General features: G+C 44.7%; 1 protein-coding gene and 1 long non-coding RNA gene across 8 annotated transcripts in view; one reads left to right on the forward strand and one right to left on the reverse strand.

Annotated features, from left to right (window-relative positions):
• ZFHX3 (zinc finger homeobox 3) overlaps positions 1 to 21806 on the forward strand; it is a 255057-nt gene that overhangs the window by 220904 nt on the left and 12347 nt on the right. For all 7 annotated transcript variants that reach the window (XR_009530677.1, XM_060085120.1, XM_060085125.1 and 4 more), the window contains 3 exons: positions 11118 to 11251; positions 11404 to 11604; positions 21200 to 21302. Coding sequence is in view for 6 of the 7 variants with exons in the window: in XM_060085120.1 (XP_059941103.1) it covers positions 11118 to 11251; positions 11404 to 11604; positions 21200 to 21302 (438 nt within the window). In the remaining variant the exon portion in view is untranslated. The remainder of the gene's footprint in view (positions 1 to 11117; positions 11252 to 11403; positions 11605 to 21199; positions 21303 to 21806) is intronic.
• Positions 1219 to 21806, reverse strand: part of LOC132480737 (uncharacterized) — a 199284-nt gene continuing 178696 nt past the window's right edge. The window contains exons 12-13 of the long non-coding RNA XR_009530681.1: positions 8681 to 8925; positions 1219 to 1322 (exon numbers count right to left, since the gene is read on the reverse strand). This is a non-coding gene — a long non-coding RNA (uncharacterized LOC132480737). The remainder of the gene's footprint in view (positions 1323 to 8680; positions 8926 to 21806) is intronic.

Genomic DNA, 21806 nt, shown 5'->3' on the forward strand with positions numbered 1-21806 from the left:
TGGGAGCGCAAATCAGTGTAGTTAAGCAGCCTTATGAATATTTCAACAAGGAATTAGTACAACAGATTGATGCCTCTGATGTGGGACTTAGCACTACGTTTTTTCCCAAAGATGCAGACAAGCAGCAGCAGCCAGCACTCAGCGTGGGCCCGCCATCACACCTCAGCCGCTCGCTGGGAAAGCATGGCCTGACCCCCCATTCCCAGAGTGCTGACTCGCGGACACAGGGGCCAGTGTGGGTCTCTGCATTCTTCCCAGGGCCGAAGCAAAGGGCGCCTCGGGCTGGTGTGGCCTGCAGGTGCCAAGACCTGGGAAGCCAGCACCAAAAAGAGGCTTCCTCTTCCTGCAAAGTGGAAAGAGCCCAGAGGTGTTTGTCCTTTTCACAGAGGTTCTCCAGGACACGTGGAAAGACCGAGACTTTCATAAGCAAGGCAGTCTGTCATTATTCTGGATTACGCTGCTAACAGAACACGTAGAGGTTATTCCTTCTGAATTTCTGGCTTTGAAAATGTGTCTGTGTTGGTTTAGAACAGGAAGGTTCCCTGAGGGACAGCCATATTTAATCTTTCACCTTTGGCCTGAGGGGGAAAACACCGGGCTTTGAGACCAGGCCTGGCTTTTGTCCCCGAGTGTAGATGATGAGAATAGCATTTTCAGCAAGAGTCATTTGAAAGTGGACGACCAGATCCGCCCACGCCTGCAGGCCCTCTTATTTAATTCTAGTCCAGCCACAAGGTGGTATGGTTCCTACCAATTACAGAAAGCTTTGGCTCTGACAGCAGTTCTCAAAGTGTGGTCAGACCACCAGCATCACCTGGGAACTCACTGGAAATGCAGATTCTCTGAATCAGACCTATCCTAGGGGGGTGGGGCCTGCCTTCTGTGTGTTAGCAAGCCTTCCAGGGGATTTCTGACTCACAGTTGAGTTTGAGAATGTTGGGGCTCTGACCTCTGTGACCTGCGTGAAGTTTGAGACTTATGTCTCCTTTAACCGGATGGCAAGGCCATGAGCCCTCGCCGCGTGAGGAAGGAACTGAGCTTTCCTAACAGACAGAAGTGTGTAGAAGAGGCACGAGTCCTGGTCTTGGCTGATGGAATCCCGGATCGCAGGAGTGGGAGCGGAGGAGACATGTGGTCATGATGAAGAGTGATCAGAAACCCAGCAATCTTTTTTTGTTCTGTTTTTTTTACCAGCTTATGATTTAATGAAGGGTATGATAAAAGATACAGATGAACAGTCAGATGAAGAGCTACATAGGGCAAGGTCTGGAAGGATCCTGAGTGCAGGAGTTTCTGTGCCCACGGAGTTGGGGTGTGCCAACCTGGAATTTAAAAAAAATTCGGGATTTTTATGGAGGCTTCATCACGTAGCGATGATGGATCATTAACTCAGTCTCCAACCCCATCCCCTTCCTGAAGGGTGGGAGGTGAGATTGAACATCCCAAGCTTCTAACTTGGTCTTTCTGATGACCACTCAGAGTCACCTCATTGGAACAAAAGATACTCCTGTCACCCAGGAAATTTCAAGGGATTTAGGGGCTCTGTGTCAGGGAGCAGACAGTGAACTCAGGCAATGAAACAAGGATTTCCTTTCCCAGGTTCAGCTACTGACTCTTCTTGGGATGACAGCCCCTGCCTCCTCCTGGGGCAGCCTTCCTGCGATCAGCTTCCAGCCTCTGGGCCCCTGTGGATGCCTCTCCTTCTCCCTACTCCCTTTTCCTCAGCCTCCTCTTCAGTCCGTCTACCCTTTCTAAGATTCTTCTTTTCACTCCTGTCTCCTCCTTGAGTCCCATCTCCCAAATTAAGTGTCACACATAGAGGCTGGTAGACGGAATGAAGGAATGCCCAGTATCAGGGGAGGGTGGGGTAAGCCAGAGGGCACGGGACATCCGCTCCAGCCCACAGCTACTGCACAGGATTGAAGATCCTGTTGCCAGATTTTTCCACTTATCTAGAGGTCCTTGTCCTTCTGCTTTTTATGAAACTCCCTGTTTTATTTTATTCTATTTATTTATTTTTGGTTACATCGGGTCTTAGTTGCAGCACGCGGGATCTTTTGTTGTGGTGTGCAAGCTCCTCTCTAGTTGTGGTGCAATGGCTTCTCTCTAGTTGCAGTGCACAGGCTTAGTTTTCCTGTGGCATGTGGGATCTTAGTTCCCTGACCAGGGATCGAACCTGCATCTGCCGCATTGGAAGGTGGATTTTTTTTTTTAACATCTTTATTGGAGTATAATTACTTTACAATGGTGTGTTAGTTTCTGCTTTATAACAAAGTGAATCAGCTATACATATACATATATCCTCATATCTCTTCCCTCTTGCATCTCCCTCCCACCCTCCCTATACCACCCCTCTAGGTGGTCACAAAGCACCAAACTGATCTCCCTGTGCTATGTGGCTGCTTCCCACTAGCTATCTATTTTAAATTTGATAGTGTATATATGTCCATGCTGCTCTTTCACTTCGGTCCCAGCTTACCCTTCCCCCTCCCCGTGTCCTCACGTCCATTCTCTACATCTCCATCTCTATTCCTGTCCTGCCCCTAGGTTCTTCATAACCATTTTTCTTTTTTTAGATTCCATATATATGTGTTAGCATACAGTATTTGTTTTTCTGTTCGTGACTTACTTCACTCTGTATGACAGACTCTGGGTCCATCCACCTGACTACAAATAACTCAGTTCGTTTCTTTTCATGGCTGAGTAATATTCCATTGTATATATGTTCCACATCTTCTTTATCCATTCATCTGTTGATGGGCACTTAGGTTGCTTCCATGTCCTGGCTATTGTAAATAGAGCTGCAGTGAACATTGTAGTACATGACTCTTTTTGAATTATGGTTTTCTCAGGGTATATGCTCAGTAGTGGGATTGCTGGGTCGTATGATAGTTCTATTTTTAGTTTTTTAAGGCGCCTCCATACTGTTCTCTGTAGTGGCTGTATCAATTTACATTCCCACCAACAGTGCAAAGGGTTCCCTTTTCTCCACACCCTCTCCAGCATTTATTGTTTCTAGATTTTTTGATGATGGCCATTCTGACTGGTGTGAGGTGATACCTCATTGTAGGTTTGATTTGCATTTCTCTAATAATTAGTGATGTTGAGCATCTTTCATGTGTCTGTTGGCAATCTGTGTATCTTCTTTGGAGAAATGTCTATTTAGGTCTTCTGCCCATGTTTGGATTGGGTTGTTTGTTTTTTTGATATTGAGCTGCATGAGCTTCTTGTATATTTTGGAGATTAATCCTTTGTCTGTTGCTTCTTTTGCAAATATTTTCTCCCGTTCTGAGGTTGTTTTTTTGTCTTATTTATATTTTCCTTTGCTGTGCAAAAGCTTTTAAGTTTCATTTGATCCCATTTGTTTATTTTTGTTTTTATTTCCATTTCTCCAGGAGGTGGGTCAAAAAAGATCTTGCTGTGTTTTATGTCATAGAGTGTTCTGCCTATGTTTTCCTCTAAGAGTTTTGTAGTGTCTTGGCCTTACATTTAGGTCTTTAATCCATTTTGAGTTTTTTTGTGTGTATGGTGTTAGGGAGTGTTCTAATTTCATTCTTTTACCTGTAGCTGTCCAGTTTTCCCAGCATCACTTATTGAAGAGGCTTGCTTTTCTCCATTGTATATTCTTGCCTCATTTATCAAAAATGAGGTGACCATATGTGCGTGGGTTTACCTCTGGGCTTTCTATCCTGTTCCATTGATCTGTATTTCTGTTTTTGTGCGAGTTCCATACTGTCTTGATGACTGTAGCTTTGTAGTATAGTCTGAAGTCCAGGAACCTGATTCCTCCAGCTCCGTTTTTCTTTCTCAAGATTGCTTTGGCTATTCGGGGTCTTTTGTGTTTCCATACAAATTGTGAAATTCTTTTGTTCTAGTTCTGTGAAAAATGCCATTGGTAGTTTGATAGGGATTGCATTGAATCTGTAGATTGCTTTGGGTAGTATAGTCATTTTCACAATGTTGATCCTTCCAATCCAAGAACATAGTATATTTCTCCATCTGAGAAACCCAGTAATCTTTATTTAAACCCTGGTTAAAAAGAAACACCTGGGTGAAGGGGAAACAGGCCTCTCTGTACTAATCTTGCAACTTTCTGTGAATCTATATTTCCAAATAAAAAACAAACTAATAACAACAGAAACAACACTGAAGAGCTTCTGGATTTTCAAAGTGCTGACCTATCTGGTTCATCTTTGAGTTGGAGGAGAAAAATAATGAGCCATTCCTCGAGTATCAGTAATACCCATCTGTAGTATAACTCAAGTTTTCTTTGAAATCCTTCATGGAAACAGGAAGACATGTCTGGTAAGTGGATGAGGCCTGTGTGTTTCGCTCTACCTACCTAGGCATGTTCTTCTCCTTTTTGAGTACGTCTCTATAATGCTTTCAAGAGACATGCAGGAGCAGTGTAGCCTGCACTGAACCGAAACCAGGACTGTGTTTTGAATAGAAGGTTCTTACCCTTACGGGGCTGGACTCTGGGTGTGGAAGGGTGTAGAGACCCCGCTGGGTGCGCCTTCGCCGCGCACAGACTCCCCGCTTCCTCTTTGAATCATCTTTAAGTGCTTGGTGAGAGGCAGAGCTGCGCCTGTTTAGCGACTGAGTTGGCAGCCGAGCAGACCCTTTAAAGGAACTGTTGCTCTCTGTATCAGGGAGGGGGAGAATTTAGCCAGCTCTCTGGCCACTTCTAAAGTGCAGTAGCTCTGCAGGAGATGCGAGAACGAAATCTTAGCCTCTCCTCTGGGGAGGGAATTGCAAGCAGATGCCAAGAGCAGCTCCACATTCAGTGACATATGAGGATCACAAGTCCAGAGCACAGATTGACCCTCTGGAAACTGTGCATTTCTGCTTTCTAGAGGGGAGTGTCGGGCCTCTGAGAAGCTGAGGTGAAGGGGCTATGGAGAAGGCTCACTGCCCCTTTCATTTCATTTTCATTATGAGCTGAATGACCACTTTCCGATATGGTGAAGCTTCTGTGACTATTGTGCTGGGGTCATTATCCCAACTCAAGCACTGAGTATGGAGCTGTGTGAACGTTTTTTTTTTTTTTTTTCTCCTTAGTCAATGGAGATAAAAGATTGCTGTAAATTTCTGGGGCAGGTGGCAAGCTGGTTTACGGAACACAAGGCGATGAGAACCTCTGGCTTACGGAAAGTAGCATGAATTAATAATCATTTAATTGGCTCCTCCATTATGTTGCTGGTTTGGGAGATGGAAGTTTAGATGGAGGGGCTGTCAGTGGTACTTTAGCTCAGAGTCTGATGGTTAAGAAGTGGGGCTGGAGGCTGCCTTTGGCCGCTCCACAAGGATGACATGTCAGGCAGCCTCCCAGGCCTTCAGTGGGCTCACCTTGGGGTCCCCAGAAGGAAGGGGGTCAGCATCTTGGTGAACACCACTTTCGAGTGCCACTGTGCCATGAAGAGAAGAAATGCAGAAGAAACTTCCCAGTAACATGGACAGCTCAGCGCATGCCCAGGATCTCCCCAAGGGAGGACTCTGGCCAAAGGCGGGCCTGTGGCAGAGAATGTCCACCGTGCCAACAGCACCAATGGTGTGTTGAGTGATGAGAAGGTCAGTTTTGCTCATGGAACTGAAACTTCCAGTACTTTCGCTTGTCATGGAGGGCAAGTTGATGTCTTGGCAAATGATTAGGGAAAGCCAAAAACTGTGTACCTTAAGGTTCCATTTCTACTTCATTTCCAATTTTTCTTCAGGTTTCTTTTTCAGGAGGCAGCAACTCCCTGCCTTCCCTCGCTTCAGAGCTGTACGACCACATCAGTAGGTGAGAAATAAGGCACGTGTTGGCATTAAGTCTGCTGGCAGTACATGGTATTGCAAGTACAGCTCTCAAGTTTTCTGTCACCAAAATTTCAGTGACTCAGATTTTAGTTTATTAGTGAGGATTGGGATTGGGTGAGAATTTGTTCTAGGAAAAGTGGTTTTATCAGGTGAAGTTAAAGAGACTGTGTTTCTACCATACTTGACCACTTGATAAGCCCCCTAAATTATACTGTTCTTACCTATTCTTCTTTTTTTTTAATTTACTTTTTATTTATTTATTTTTGGCTGTGTTGGGTCTTTGTTGCTGCACACGGGCTTTCTCTAATTGCGGCGAGCAGGGGCTACTTTTCGTTGTGGTGCGCGGGCTTCTCATTGCAGTGGCTTCTCCTGTTGCGCAGCATGGGCTGTAGGTGCACAGGCTTCAGTAGTTGCAGCACGCGGGCTTAGTAGTTGTGGCTCGCAGGCTGTAGAGTACAGGCTCAGTCGTTGTGGCACACGGGCTTAGTTGCTCTGTGGCATGTGGGATCTTCCTGGACCAGGGATTGAACCTGTGTCCCCTGCACTGGCAGGCAGATTCTTAACCACTGCGCCACCAGGGAAGTCCCCTTAACCTGTTCTTTATAGTTAGTCACCTCTTACCTGAAACCTTACTAGGCTTGTTTTAATTATTCTATATGCTTATAACATAATAAAACCACTTCTTGAAAATTGTAAACAAGACTTGCATGAATTCATATTGGCTCTCTTCTCTTCCCTACTCCCTCTAATTAATATGACAAGAGGGGTAAGTTTTTAAGGAATTATTTTTAGAGGTTAAATACCCCCAAGCAAATATGTTAAAAACAAAGGATATCTGGAAGTTGACGTCACAGAAATGATTTTTGTTTTTCCTGAGGAAGCCATGCACTGACTACTGTGTCTTTTCCTTTGAAATGAAATTTCTTTTGCTTGGAATGTAGAGGAACCTAAGAGAATGGAATGGAGAGTCATGAATCAGGTCTGCTTCTCAGTACTTGCCTTCGTCAGATACAGTGACCAGCCCATCACAGTTTAAGGTGGAACGATGGCTTCTGGCCCAGAAAGTTGACTTTGAATTTTCTGTACTCCATAACCAGGACATGCTGGTCCTTTTCCTGCCTCACCAGCGAGTTCAGTGGGGCAACCTTAACTTCTAACAAGTTGAGCAAGTGTTTGTCCACTCCTTAGAAAGTATGCGTGGCGAGGAATCTGCAGCTAACATCCTGTCAGGCTGTGCTTGGGGTTTGACCCTGCATTTCCCCGATATTGTCCCAGCATCCCTCTTGCCTCGCTTTATAGAGTATGTAATCGATGGCACTCGCATGATTCCTTGCCACGTTTTAAAACCCTTTGAAGTGCCAGGAGCCCAGCATGTTGCCTGTGGAAGATTCATTGAGATTTAACACATATTTTCATATGGCATAGCTGCCAAAATGAGGAAAAATTGCTTTAACCAGCAAAGTAAAAAAACCACCTGATGTTTTGCACAGTATGGATCCAAATAGCAACCTTTTCATGGACAGTTGAATTTAAATGCTAAACTCTTTAATTATAATATTAAAAATAATATAACTACATGACAAACTTAGAAAATGGGGAGATGGTCCATGATGCCATCACCTAAATACAGTAGTCATTTTCTTCCAGTCTTTTTTTCTAATACCTATTTTTTACAAAGCTGTATCATGCTATAATGCATACGTTATCTTATTCTTTTTTCTGATTAACATTCTCAAGGATTTTTCCATATTGCTTCATAGCTGTCATATGTAATGTCATCTAATACTCAATAGAGTGGCTGTACCATTGTTTACTTAACGGTGCCCTGTTGTAAAATATCTAGATTGTTTCCAATTCATTTTGTCATTATTGTAAAAGCCACTACAGGTAGTTACCCTTGAAGTTGTTACCAGTATAATCCAGTGGTTCCAGGCACTGTTTATACTATGGCTTGTCTCTGGAGCGCATCTATTTGTGTTGCAGTAATGTGATGTCGTAATGGCCTTAAAGTGATCAGTAATTAATTTTAAAAAGTAATAATGTTTTCTAGACTGTGACATCGCTCTTGGAATTTAAGTCAGAGTTTCGAAACGTCTTCAAAAAAGAAACCCACAGTACTTTCCCTCTTGGTATTCGTACAACCTCATTTACTTATGCCTACAATGTATGCTGGTGACAGAACTGAAGTAGAAATTGATTTGGGGACTCTGGCCCTTTTGAAGTTGTTCAGAGAGGAAGCTTGAGAAAACCTTAGACTGTCATTGTCAGTAGTAAACCCTCTTCCAGCCTGCTGATGGAGAACTTGCGCAACTGTTTACCCATCTATAGAAATTTTATAAAATCTGTGGTACCATGTTTTCATAGGGATTGATGTTTTAATGTCTGGGGTCAAGCTAGGAGGGGCCTGTCAACCTCGTTAACCTAACTCTTGGGAGCAGTCCTCATATCACCCAGGGAAGCACAATGAGATTGTAACTGGGTGTTAACAGACTCCGATATAGGAAAGGCACGGCCTTATCTTTAGAGAAGAAGCCTAGCGAGCTGCAGGTGACTAATGTCCACTTCTAGACAGATCTGATCTAATAAAAATGCAGATTGCCCCAGATAGAAGGGAGATGAGCCCCAGAAGTTTTTACACCAGTGGATGCAGTATTTCTTATCATAGCAGAGCTGTTGTGTTACTCCAGAGAAAGAGGAATGAGTGAGCAAGTGCTGATTTTGTTTTTTAAAACACTTTAGAACAGCTCCTTAGCTTGAGCTCACAAAGGAAGCTTTAGAATTACAGAGCAATTTGAGAGTATGAAAAAAAAAAAAGGTAATAGAAGTCCCCCCTCTCCATGCAGGGGGAAAGAATAGTGGCTTCTGAAACGAGAATTCTCACCTCTGCAACCTCGTCACCATTCATCATGCGTTCAGCCTTGAAGGACGAGGGTGGACTGCGGTCCTGTGAGGACGCTAATGCTGCACTGGGTTACACCGGGTTTGCTTTTCAGGGAGTGGATGAGTCGGGCGGTCTCAGCCTCCGCGCTCGTTCATCCACACTGCCGAGCAGCTGCACGGTTGAAAATCATTCTGAAGCGGGGGTAGCAGGCAGGTTGAGGGCGTTGACAAGGCAGCGTCACGGTCCTGTAAAAGCAAGTGTTGTTTCAGGTCAGGCAGACTAACAAAAAGACAGGGATGGGTGTTTAGAATAGGATCTGTATCTTGGCTTGCCCCTAGGGGAAGGGGGAGCAGAGAGCGGCTCTCTCCTAACTGTAAGCCCTGAACCTAACCTAATCCTACAGATCGGAGGTGGAAATGGGGAAGGTGGAGGATGGCTCTAACAAATGAGCATCTGAAGTATCATCTAATGTCTTCACCCACCCCATCTTTAGAATGCCTTTGAAAAGCTATAGAAGAGCTAACATATAGAAGACAACCAGTAAGCAAAAATGAAAAATGATGGAGAATAAGGAACCTTCTGGGGGCGGGAAGACCTTACATCCCTGAAACATTAATTAAAGACTCCTATTGTGGGAGTGTTCAGGCAGGGGCCCATCACACTCCGAGGTCTAAAACCTGCGACGCGAGGTTTCGTGGGATCAGGTCTGCCGGGGGCTGGGATATGGGAAGTGGGCCGTGGGGGAACCAGACTAGAATGTCACATACAGCACCTAGTTAATCGGCAGCCAGTCCATCACATTAAATATCCAGCTGTCATGTATTACCTTTCAAGTGAAAATGAATAACTCCCATTAAGAAGAAAATGGGTTTGAAGTCGATTCGAGACAGATTAAAGTACTGTTATGAATGTGTGCTGGGAGGAGGAGGGGTGGTCTGTGTGTAATATGCTTGTCCTTGTACTTTTTAAATAATAGATGTTCTATAAACTTATGTAGACCAGGTTACCAAGATACTGGGGTTAAAGATCAGAAGATGTGCATTCTGGGAAGAGCATCCACTTCCTGGAATATTTCCTGCATTTTGCATTTTTTTCCCCAAAATTATTGTGTGGCCTTACGATTTTAATGAATAAAATCGATTTTTTACAACTGTTTATTAAAGCACACATCTGTAATGACAGCATCTTGGGTATCCACGTCAGAACAGATTTCAAAGCTGGAAACACATGCTAGGTAACTAGTCTGGATGAGACAGAAAGCAGTTTGACCAAAGAGTGAAAATGAGGCTTTCTAAACCAGTGACCTCAGTGCTGAGTCAAATGATTTTTCAGTGAGGTAGGGAGGGCAGTGGGTATGTATTGTCTCACTACCATTTTCAGGATTTTTCTTCTTACCACTTGTAGCAAAATTCTGAAAACTGGAGTTCCCATCCAAAACAAGTGAGAGAGCCAGCCTTAAGATACTGACCAGGTTTTGGAATGACCCCATCTGACCATTTGGAGATTTGTGTTTATACTGGAGGAGCCCTGCTTATTTATCCTTGTTAAAACCCTTTTAGCCCTGCTGTTTTCTCATCAAAATCTTCCAGATCCCTTTCCGTGCTTCAGAGAACTCCTTCCGCCAGCACTTCCATGTTCACTGTTTGCTGCTTCAGTCTCATGTGACTCTTCTTCCTCACTGGTGTTTTGTTGTTTTGGTGGAGTGGGGCTGCAGAGGGCATGTTTCTGGCAAGCAGAGAGGACACTTTCCCTCTGAACCACCCACTCTGAATAAACTCTTGTGTCTGGAGCACTGGCTTGATTAGACGTTGGAGTCACGCCCTATCTAGTTCCACTCTTCAATTACTTCTTCCCCAGAAGCAAGTTGCTGAACCCACACTTGACTTTTTTGCACGTATTTGTATGCAGATATCCGTGTAAACCTTTCTCGGGTCCGTCCCATTTATCATGTCTCCTGTGCTGTGCTGTGCTGTGATTTCCAGAGCTGTGACAATAAAGTTGGAAGCACATCGTTTATTATATCCATGAAAGCAGAGTGTGTCTGGTACTTGGGTTGACTCGTGGTTGGCAAAGCACTTGGTGAGACTTTCCCACCCACCCTCCTAAGCCAGCAGATTGTGTCTTGATTGGGGGAGGTCAGAATAGACTGAATGTAGCTTAATCCAACTCAGAGCCTTTTAGTCCATTTCTGTACCTTTTTTTCTTAGTGTTCAGTTGTTAAAGTTGTGTAGTGACAGAAATTCATGGGGGACAAAAATAAACACTTGCTTCTTTTCTAGCATGCCTGATAAATCAGTCCGGATGCTCATCCTACTTTAATTTTGGTGTTTCAAGAAAATCCTGTTCTATAAATGAATGTTGATTTTCACCCAACGCAAACCCTCTGGGAGCTGGCCTGGTCTGGCTGCTGTATTACATCTTCTGCTTTTTCTTCCAGCATCATCAAGCCAAGCCGAGAAGGAGCTGACAGATTCTCCTGCAACCTCCAAACGCATCTCCTTCCCAGGTAGCTCAGAGTCTCCTCTCTCTTCAAAGCGACCAAAAACATCAGAGGAGACCAAACCAGAGCAGGTGAGGCCAGAAGGGGCTGTGCTGGTGGGGGAGTGTTTCAGATAACTGGGGGAAGCGGGGGAGTGGAGTCTCGGGTGGGCGGGCTTGGGGCGGACACAGTTGCGGTGGGAACTGAAGATTCAGCCGGAGGGGTGGCTGTGTGTTCCCCACAGATGTACCAGTGTCCCTACTGCAAGTACAGCAACGCCGATGTCAACCGGCTGCGGGTGCACGCCATGACGCAGCACTCGGTGCAGCCCATGCTCCGCTGCCCCCTGTGCCAGGACATGCTCAACAACAAGATCCACCTCCAGTTGCACCTCACCCACCTCCACAGCGTGGCGCCGGACTGCGTGGAGAAGCTCATCATGACGGTAAGGCAGCTGGGAGCAGGACCTCGGGGCTTTTCTTTCCCCAGCGGTCAAAGGTGATGCAGCAACATGGACAGGACGTTGTGTTGCTGGATGCGAGAGCCAGTGCAGAGTTGGAAATGTCAAAGATAGTTCTGTGACCTTTGTTCACCTTAGACTCGGCCTGACTGTGGCCTAAAGGGCTGAATACATATGCATTTCTCAACATCCCTTATTCCTCTCTCCCCTCAGGACGCAGAGGCCTAGAGTAGCTAACCATTTACATGAAGAAGTTGTTATTCAGATTCTCCAAACCTTTACTGAGCAGGTCATCTTCTAGGTTGCTCTTAAATCCATTATGTCTCATTTCATCCTCACAACCACTCTGTTTTATTTAAAAAGTTTGACACGTTTACATTAACGGCTGAGGAAACTGAGGCTCAGAGAGGTTAACTGACTTGATGCCCCTGCAAGTGGCAAAGTGGAGATGTGAGCCCACATTCTCCAACTTGCAGAATGTAGCCCTGTGACGTGGGAGTTTCTCAAGTGGATGCTTTCATTCTCAAAGCAGGAAGGTGCTCAGTTGGGTAGCACGTGGCGAGTCATGAACAAGGGCTTTGCGTTTTGAACATGATGTTGCTATACCTGCGGGGCATGGCTCTAAGTGGCCACTGTAAACATGGCCCAAAAGATTAGTATAAGGATTTAAATCTAATGTAATGTGAAAACTTTTCAAACTTCTACAGGTGATACCAATATCCTGCATTCTGTGTATGCTTGGGCTGCTGGAAAGCCCTTTCCTGATCACTAGAGGAAAAACCCCCAAAGAGAAAAATTCTCACCTCTAACTTCCTTCAACAGTGGAGTAATAAGTTAATTTGATTGCCTTTTCGTGTGAAGATTCCCACGCAGGTCACAGACGTATAACCTCTAGGCATTTCCCATTCCACTTGGTTACGCAGAATTAATGAATAACATTGTAAATGATGTTTAGTCATGAGGAACATACATTTGATGATGCATCAAGAGAACCTTAGCAGCCAATAGCAAGCTCTAAGGTGACCTAGCATGAGTTTCATTTCAAGTATAAATTCACTTTCCATGGGTATTTTCAAATAGACAGACTGGTGAACATTGTTGAAAGGTTCTCTGTAAGTGGAAACTTCCTTTTGTGGATGGGTGTGTTTCTGTTACAAGTTTCCCTGGAATCCTCTCCAGCCTTGGAAATAACAAGGGGGATTTTCCTCAGGCCTCATCATACTTCCCACAGATGGCCTGGAACCATGGGAGCCTGAAGAAACAGGAAGAGATGTGGGGAGGGTGGCATTTTCAATACATCGTCCTTCTGCTCTGGTGATTATTTTTCCTGTTTAATATCAGTCTGGTCTAGGAAATGTGAGCCTGTAGTAATCTGTATGATTGGTTTACATTAGACAGTAAGTTTCATTTATACATCCCTAGGGACTACTATATAAATTATATTTCAAATATCCATTCTTTGTCATACTTTTATAACAGCAACAGTATGGTACATTCAAAGTAGCAAGTCTGGTGGTCATTATGAATCTTCTTCATTTATCAGCAGAGTCTTTGAGGGGAGGATGTTACTGCTGTGTTTGCTTGGGTACCAATCCCTAAGATATTTTTGGGTGTTACCCACTCAAGCAGTGATTCTCAACCTTTTTTTTTTGAGACTCTGGTGAAAATGGTTTAGTAGCCTTACTGGGTATTCTGTGCACACTTAAAGTTTGACAACTACTATTAATAACTCTTTCAAATATTCTCCATGTACAAAATTGTGTGTACAGTGCCAGAGAGCATAAGGATACCCTAAAATCCATCCATGGAAACAGGTTAATAAACCCTATTTGAGAAAACTCTTACGGAGGAGAAACACACTCCCTAAAGGGGCTGTGCTTGGCACCTTGTACAGGAACCCCTGTGTACCTACCTCATTTGCCCATAGCAGACAATGGAGATGTTTTCTAAATATTTCTGAAAAAATGTGCAAATTGTGGGAAATGTGCTGACTATAGGAAGTTCATTTGCTAGCAACAAGAGAAAGTTAATGGATTCAGAAATAAAGTTGAAAGTTGTGGAAAATGTAATCATAAGGGTTTTACACTTGATTTAAAGGCATATATATAAGGATGATTTGGTACCCTATCTTTGCATGAGAAGATGGAGTTACTGCATGGCTGTCAATATTGAATTGGTTTCTCAAGTCATGAGGATTGTTTGCACTGAGCTACATGAAGCAATTCCACCTCGACCCTTTAGCAGAATCAGCAGGAAAAGATGAGCAACCAGGGTTAGAGGGGAGTTTGTGGCCATACCTTGGGGTGAGCCCAGCATCCTATTTGAGGACTGGACTGCTGATCTTGGTCTCCACCCTGACAAATTAAATAGTTGCCATTGTCCTTCCTCTGAAAAGTTTGGTGTTAATATGAAATTTGCAATTGTTTTACAACTAAGTGTTTATAATGAACCTGTGGTTAGAATCATGCCCCTGGAGGATATTTTACAGCAATCTTATTAGAAAATTGGCCAAGGGAAAGTATTGGTTAGGCTTTCTGACGATCTATCTGTTTGTTCCTGGCCAACTAGAGCAGGAAACTCTGAGAAATGCCCCTCAAATCAGAGCTCCATTTCCTAAACCATATCATTAAGGAATGGTCAGTGTCCAGTCATTCATCCTCCAAGAGGAGAAAGTTATGTCTGCTTTATCCTTGAGTGGCTAGGAGGAATGGCAGTGACAGGAGTGAATCTTCTTCCTTGCCAGATTGTTTGAGTGAGTTAACTGCCTTTGGCTGCAAACTAGGAAAGCCTGGCAAAATCCACCAAACAAGACAGCTCCTGGCAGACATGGGGTATGTCTAAGGTATCTAAAGCTATAAATTCTGGTAAATACTTTTTGCTGTTTGGGTCCAAGGTCCCAGGATCTGGCTTGAATTGGGTTTCAGTCTCTCTAAAAGTAAATTCCACCCTGATAAATGGAAATAGATTACTTTCTCTACAATGCCTTTCCGTTCAGTTGTAAATGGAGAGTGTTTTGAGGAGGCTTCATTTAATAATACCTTATCAGACAGCTTTCAGGAACCTGCAGTGTCTAATATGTCTGTTGCTATGGTAACAGCTGCTTGCTTATGCTCTGCATCTCACATCTGTGTCTTCCATGGGCCCCCTTCTTTTTACCGATGAAGGGGCTTGGAAAATATTCTCCACTGGTAACAATTGCAGCTCTGGCCCTCCTCTATGGAAACTGCACCCATACCACTTCATTCTGTTCGGCCTATTGGAAAGAGAGCTCCAAACGGTGTCTTTACACACGTCATATGAAAGACGGAAATCTATAAAGCTCAAGGCGGTGAGACAGGTGCCCCTCCAGACCCAACTGAGCGACCCGTCCCCCCGATGTCAGTTCCATAGAATTCTCACCTATTTACAGAGAAGTCCGAGATTCCGAATTAGTGGTGGGGATATAGGAGCTGCTGCTTGTGCCCTCCTTTGTCTCACGGTTTTAGGCGAGGAGGGTTGAGGGCATAGGGGACAGGCTTCTGGCCCCTAAATGAGAATGGGAAAGACCACCTACAATGCATATCAGTCGTCTTAAATTATTCTAATTGATCACTGTCCTTCTAAGTGGCAGGACACACCACTGGGATCCCGGAGCATTAATACGGGGAAACTGTCTTTGTTCCCCAGTCACTTAACAAAGTATGACCTCATGGCAGAGAAGGAGGTTGGCTCTGGAGCAGCCCAGGAACATCTTTTTCTCTAGCCCTTCGTCTTCACTCCCTCTGGTAGTCCTTAGTTATTCTGTATGTTTTGTACATGCACAGATTCCCCTTGGCTGCTCCTGGACCTGCACTGCCTGCAGGTCCCCTCCACCCCCAGCCCGCCCCAGCTGTCTGTCTCCTGTGATGTTTTCGGTCAGCGCCTGTCTCTGCTCGTCGTGGGTCTGTGCATCCGAGTCTCCAGATCAGGCTGGCTGCTTGGCCCCCCTGCACTGGGGGCTCTTGAGTGGCCAGCGGCCCTGAGGCTATGGCACCCACTTGGGTACCAGCTCTCACTTTGTCTCCACCTCAGAGGAAGGTAATGAAAATAATCGGGCTTCATTAATTCCAAGCCCTGTGAGATGATAACCATTTGGAGCCTGTTTGCCAATTAGATGGTCTAAATTAAAAGTGACCTTGGTATACTGCCACTGCTTGCCTCTCCAAGTCTAATGAAGCTTTTCTCTCCAATTCAGTTCCCTTCTCAGCTTTTTTCTCTCTCACTCACTGTGTGTGTGTATGTGTATGTTTATGTGTGTGTGAACTGTTCATATGTTTCCTGTTCTCCCACCTACCTCCTTTTTCAGTCTTTCTCATTCTTAGATTTTAAAATCTGGTTCAGGGCTGCATTTGTTTCTGGCCCATATGAATTCTTAATATGGCCCTATATTTCTTCCTCTTGGGTTTTAGGTTTAAAAAAAAACAAAAAAAGATAGACAACGACATAGGAAGACATTTTAGAAGGGAAACGAGACAAAGAGAGAAACAGCCCTCTAGACTCCGTGGTCCAGCGCCCAGCCTGGCACATTTGGAAGGTAGTAAAGGAAAGGACGGAAAAACCTCTGAAGCTCTCTCTGCTGCCGTGAGTTGCCGGGCTTGCTGGCTGCAGATGTGCAGAGACCAGCTGGCAGCCATCGAGGTCAGGGGAGGAAGTGAGCAGCCAGACCCTCACTGGCGCCGTCGACTTTGGATCCCCCACTAGCTAGAATGCTCAGTTCTGGAAGCGGTTGGCTTTTAACTCCATGCTTCAGTTTTTTGAACAGGACCAGTGCCTCATTCACAAGGTGTAGAGACTGGCCAGGTCTGTGCCAGGAAGACCTGTGTCTGAGGCTTTCCCTCTTTTTTTCCCCTCCATCTGAGGTTCTTCATTCTCTTGATTTTTTTTTACTGAAATATAAAGGATTTGAGTCTCCTTGGGAGTCTAGGTTTTGGCAAATCTATACTTTCACTTGGAATAGAGAGCCTTTCAGAAAGAAGCTCTACTCAGGCGAGCAATGCCAAGGCTGTGGGGATGAGGGTCTCAGAGAAACCAAGTTCAGTACTCGCTCTAAGAAAATACCTTTGCTTTCTAGCATGTGGAACTTGTTGGTTGCATTGATCTAACCTCAGACAGAGCGGCCTTGAGAGGTGAATTTGCATGAACAGTCCCCTTAAGAATTTAGCGAAGTGTATATACCCCTTGGCTGCTCAAGTTGTGGTATTTGGCAATTTCATATCCATGACCCAGAGAAAGCAAGGAGTGGGGAGGGCTCCTTATAATTCTAGCTTCTTCTATCGAAAAAGAGTCAACATCAGCGGCCCCTCCCAGATGTCACAGTGGGGACCAGCCAGACCCACATCTAAGACTCTGGGTTTCATAAGGTGTGTCCTTGGGGCTTTCGGGCCCACTCACCTCATAGAAACTTGAAAGGCGTTAAGTCATAATCCAAAATAGTGGTGAAATGAACAGGAGGTAGGAACTAGGTATTTACAAACCCACGTCACCTTTCCTAGTAGTTCAAGGGCAATTAACTTGAATCCAGGAATTTCCCTCGAGGGAGCCTGTGATTTCCTGAAATTATCTACAGTAGTTTGTTTTAGAAGTATTTTCTCTAGGAGCCTGCAACTTTCATCAGATTTTCGAATGAGTTTATGATCTCTAGAAGGTTAATTCCTCTGGATGTGAGCTTCCTGGATACAGGGACCTGGTCTTGCTCTTGTCTCACAAGCGTGCAGCGCGGGGACCTTGTACAAAGTGTAGTGAATGGTGGTCAAGTGAATGAATGAGCAGAGTCATTTGAGGCCCTTCCTTCTCATCAACCAAGTTGTTGTGGAATGGCTTAAGCATGAAGATTCTTAGTACCAGTGTGGGGCTCTTCTGTGTCTATCGTCATATGTGAGAATTGCTTGAACTTGAAGATTTTCAGCATCAGAGCAGAACTCCACATTTCTCTTGTTATATGTGAGACTTGTTTACTTGTTAGGAAGGTACTGCGCCTGTTCGGATGATATTTTCTTCCTGCGTTTCCGTCAACTCTGCAATGCTTGACTTGGCTCAGAGGGCTGAGAGGAGCACATGTGGTATCCAGATCATCACCACAGAGCTGCTTTGCGTGGTCATGGCCGCCGATCTTGAGAGACTCAAATTCTGAGGAAGTAATGGCTCTAAGCAATTGAATTTTCTCACCAGAAAAACTCTGACTTTTGGTTAAAAGTCTGTTTTAATAGTCTGAGGTCCCCTCTATACATTAATGAGTAGAGTATGGGGGAATGTAATTTAACATACTCAGTGTTTATGGGTGTAAGATTATTGGAAGAATCAATCTACATGGATGTCAGTGTAGGAAGTATAGGTGTTTAGACTGATTGTGTACTATTGTCTGGCCAAACCTAAAACTTTTTGTTTGGCTTTTGAGTGTGTGGATGGGAGGGCTCGGGGCAGAGAGAGTGAATGTGTAATGCTGCGTACGCTGTCGGTGCAGGGGAGCTGCTGGCGGCATCTAGTCCTCCGAGGGTCTCTGTGGTTTGGGCACGTTTGGGGCGGCTCTGGTTACGACGCTGTGGCCAGGTTTTGTCCTCTCACACACTAGCATGCTCCGACGCTCCTAGAGAAAGGGAAGGTCTTTACAGAACTCTGCCCAGCACTGTTGAGTGACCGCCTTTCCCACGGACTTTCAGCTGTCCATCAGAGGCTGGCTGGGATAGACTCAACCTTCCACGCTGTGTGGCAGCCAGATATGACTGGGAAACAAGGAGTGCCAAGGCAAGTATTGAAGGAACTCAGCCTTTGGCCAACCCTCATTTTCTTCCGTGAGCAGAATTCCTCCGTGAGCCATTGGCAGGACCGTATTTTTGGCTCTTTACAAGAAAGCGTGGTAACTTTGAGTGATGAGCTTGAGAAGCTGGTAGGAGAGGGAGTAGTGGACACAGACACGGGAACATTAGTGTCCGAGAGCTGACGTGGGGCCCTCCATGTCCTGCACAGCAAAGAGGCTTCCATCGCAACCTCTCTGTATAGACCCATGTGCAGACAGACCCCACCAGAATTTCTAGATCCTTAGGATTCTCTTTAGGGGTCTTCTTCTTTGCCTTCTGGGAATTTCTTGCCCATTAAGATTTTATATACCCAACCTTTTTTGTTTGTTTTCAGGGAGAGGTTGGGTACACTATAGATGAGAAGATGCAGGTAGATAGAAGTAATTACGTAAACACGTATGAGGCAAGACTTACAGGTTTGGAGGCCCAGATTAAGATGCAGAGGAGCATGTGAGGTTGATGATTATATTTTGGGGAGAGTTAATTGATGGAAGGTGAAGGCAGACAAAGAACCGCTGCTTACTGCCTTCTTGAATCCCAATCAGGAATTATGATTAAAGTCGCGGCGAGACAACAGAGGGCTGATGAATTGGTGTCTTTTTTTTTCTTTCTTTTTTGCCGTCATTCACACTTGATTGACTTCAACCTTTCAAGTGCAAAAGTCTCTCTTTTCCATTATTATTCATAGCCATCTGAGTTTTTCTAATTAAAGTGTATGAAAACAATTACTGATCCGTCGTACTGAGTCTGTTAGAGGGGATGTCTGCCTTACTGTAATGTGTATAAAAAGCCCACAGTTTTCTATAATGATGTGCAGCTGAGGTGTTAGATAATTTTATTCTTTTTTACTCTGTAGGGCTTTTTTTCTTCACTTCTCATGATTCATTTTTCATAATTCCTAAAGATCCCAGGAAAGGACTGATCCTGCAGCTACAGCCGAGAAAGGAGGTGTGGGGAGGTCTTTTTTCCTTTCCCTTTCTCCCCCTCTTGCCCCCAACCTCGTGCTCCCCCTCGGTTGAGGACTATAAATTAATTGGTGACCTTTCACTTCTTGGATTCCCGCTGGACTCCCCAACCACACTGGTCAGAATGCTTTCTATTAAAAAGAAAATAGATGGAATGAGTTTGGCAATCTCCGCTCCATTCCTAGCGATTCATCCACAGCTAGCTGTAAGCAGCTGCCGGTGAGCTTTGTGTGAGGGTGCAGATCTGTGAGAGCAGGGATTCTGTGTCACATTCACCTGCCACGCACCTGCTCTCCGTAAACGCAGGGCTTCTCAGAGCCCTTCTCCGTAGTGCCTGTTGCTTAATTTTTGCACCTACGGGCATCTGGGTTGCTGAGATTATTCTAATACCCTGAAATGTACTGAGGAGTTACCTTTTTGGATTTACGGGGACAGCTGTCCGAGTTTCCTCTAGGAGTGGAACCTACCACTGATGATTCCAGTGAACATGTCAGCAGTGATTTTGAGCAAGGCCAGGATCCTCAAACCATTAAAAATTAATAGTAATTTATTTTAAATATTTAATTTTGAACAGTAATCTAGGTGTTCCAATCTTTGTAACAGCAAGTGAAGATACTATCTCAATAGTTGCGTTTGATGGGAAAGTAATGCCTCCAGGTGGGGCTGGGCGCCATGTAGAAAGGTTAGTGGTGACTCTTAAGTTTCTGTTCCTATAACCTCAGGGTCAGTTTACTTCTCAGGCTGTCATCAAACAGGGAACGATTTCTAATTCATTTGGGAATATCATCGCCAACTATCTTTCCATCCTATAGTAGGCAAAGGGATATTGCTTCTTCTTAAATGAAGAACCTTTTAGCCTTACGTTGGATGTTGAGGGCCTCCTATCACGTTAATGGAGGGCAAATGATAACTTGTTTGGACAAGCTTGTGGCCAGATGGCAGGAAAGCCTGGAGAAATAAATGCCGAAAGATCTGACCTTAAATTGTAGCTCTTTTGACCCAGGCTAATTCTGGAGTTGCTGTATTGGGAAACAACAGCCGTGGCCACGGTGGGGCTGCCCTGTTGTAGAACGTAGGGTGCGGGGCACCCTCTGCGGCTGGGACACTGGCCAGAAGTCCCCTCTGATGCTGTGTACCTCAGGCAAAGACCCCAGGAGAAATCCTGACTGAAGTGAGTCATAAGAAATGCTCATTTGCACTCGATCTCAGCTTGTAAAGGGTTACAAAATGTTGTTTCCTGGAAAATCTGCCAGTGTGTCTGCGTGTCCTTAGCCTTCCCTTTGTTCCCTTCTCTTCTTCTCACCCTTTCCTTCGCTCTTATTCCCCTCCTCTTCTTGCCTGAATACATTCTGAAAACAGTACTACAATGCTCCCTGCTTCAAGATTACAGTGTACTTTACTAGGTATGATTTAATTAGGGCCCTTATTATGTTTTCAGCAGCTTAAGGTGGGCCTTTCAACTTATCTACCTAATTGGTTGCACAAGAAGTTTCACAGCCCATGACAAAACATTGTCAGTGATCAAAGTCAAAATTCTGCATAAAGGAAAAATATTAATAATAAGATTATTCTTCAAGTGTGCACTGCTAATTATGTCCAGAATGTAACCGTAGAAACGCTTTTGACTGATGTGAGCTTTGTCTAATAAACATGAATCTTCAGTGAGCTATGAAAAGTGACACCTCCAGCTTTACACTGGTGAAGGCTAATTTTGCTTATTAAATAATTTTGACACATTTCCCTATTTTGTGTCTCTTTCCTCAACCTTTGACTCTCCTCGCTTCTCTACCGCTTGCTCTTCAGGTGACTACCCCTGAGATGGTGATGCCCAGCAGCCTGTTCCTCCCAGCGGCTGTTCCAGATCGGGACGGGAACTCCAGTTTGGAGGAGGCAGGAAAGCAGCCTGGTTAGTGTCATTATTCTTGACCCCTGAGAAGAGTAAACAAAATGAAACCTGGGGCCAAAATTTTCATGGAGCAAGAGTGCCAAGAATTCTTTACGATACTCCTAAGAGCTGAATGTAACTTTTCAAGGGATGAGGGGCACCGTTGTCAGCTACTTGATACTCTGGTTCTTGGCATGTATTTGTATACACACTTTGTATGGTTTGAAGTGAGAAAAAAATCAGGTGAGAACCAGTGGGGTTTTGGTGGACACGTGTCCCCTTAGACTATACAGTGAGGAAGCGACTAACCAGAGAGTCAACCAGTAGACCCGTGACTTACTTACCACCCTAAGCCATCAAACACTCCCTCTCTGAGGACTTAATTATTAGGGACCTGTGGAGCACATGGGTGATCTCAGGGCACTGGATTAGTTGTCTTTCTAGGTGCTGTCATCTCTGCACAGAGCTCTCCTCTGAGACTTCCAGGAGTGCCTTATGGGGGGCGGCGGAGAGGTGGAAAGAACA

This window comes from Mesoplodon densirostris, chromosome 19 (genome assembly GCF_025265405.1).
Source record: "Mesoplodon densirostris isolate mMesDen1 chromosome 19, mMesDen1 primary haplotype, whole genome shotgun sequence".
Lineage (NCBI taxonomy): Eukaryota > Metazoa > Chordata > Mammalia > Artiodactyla > Ziphiidae > Mesoplodon > Mesoplodon densirostris.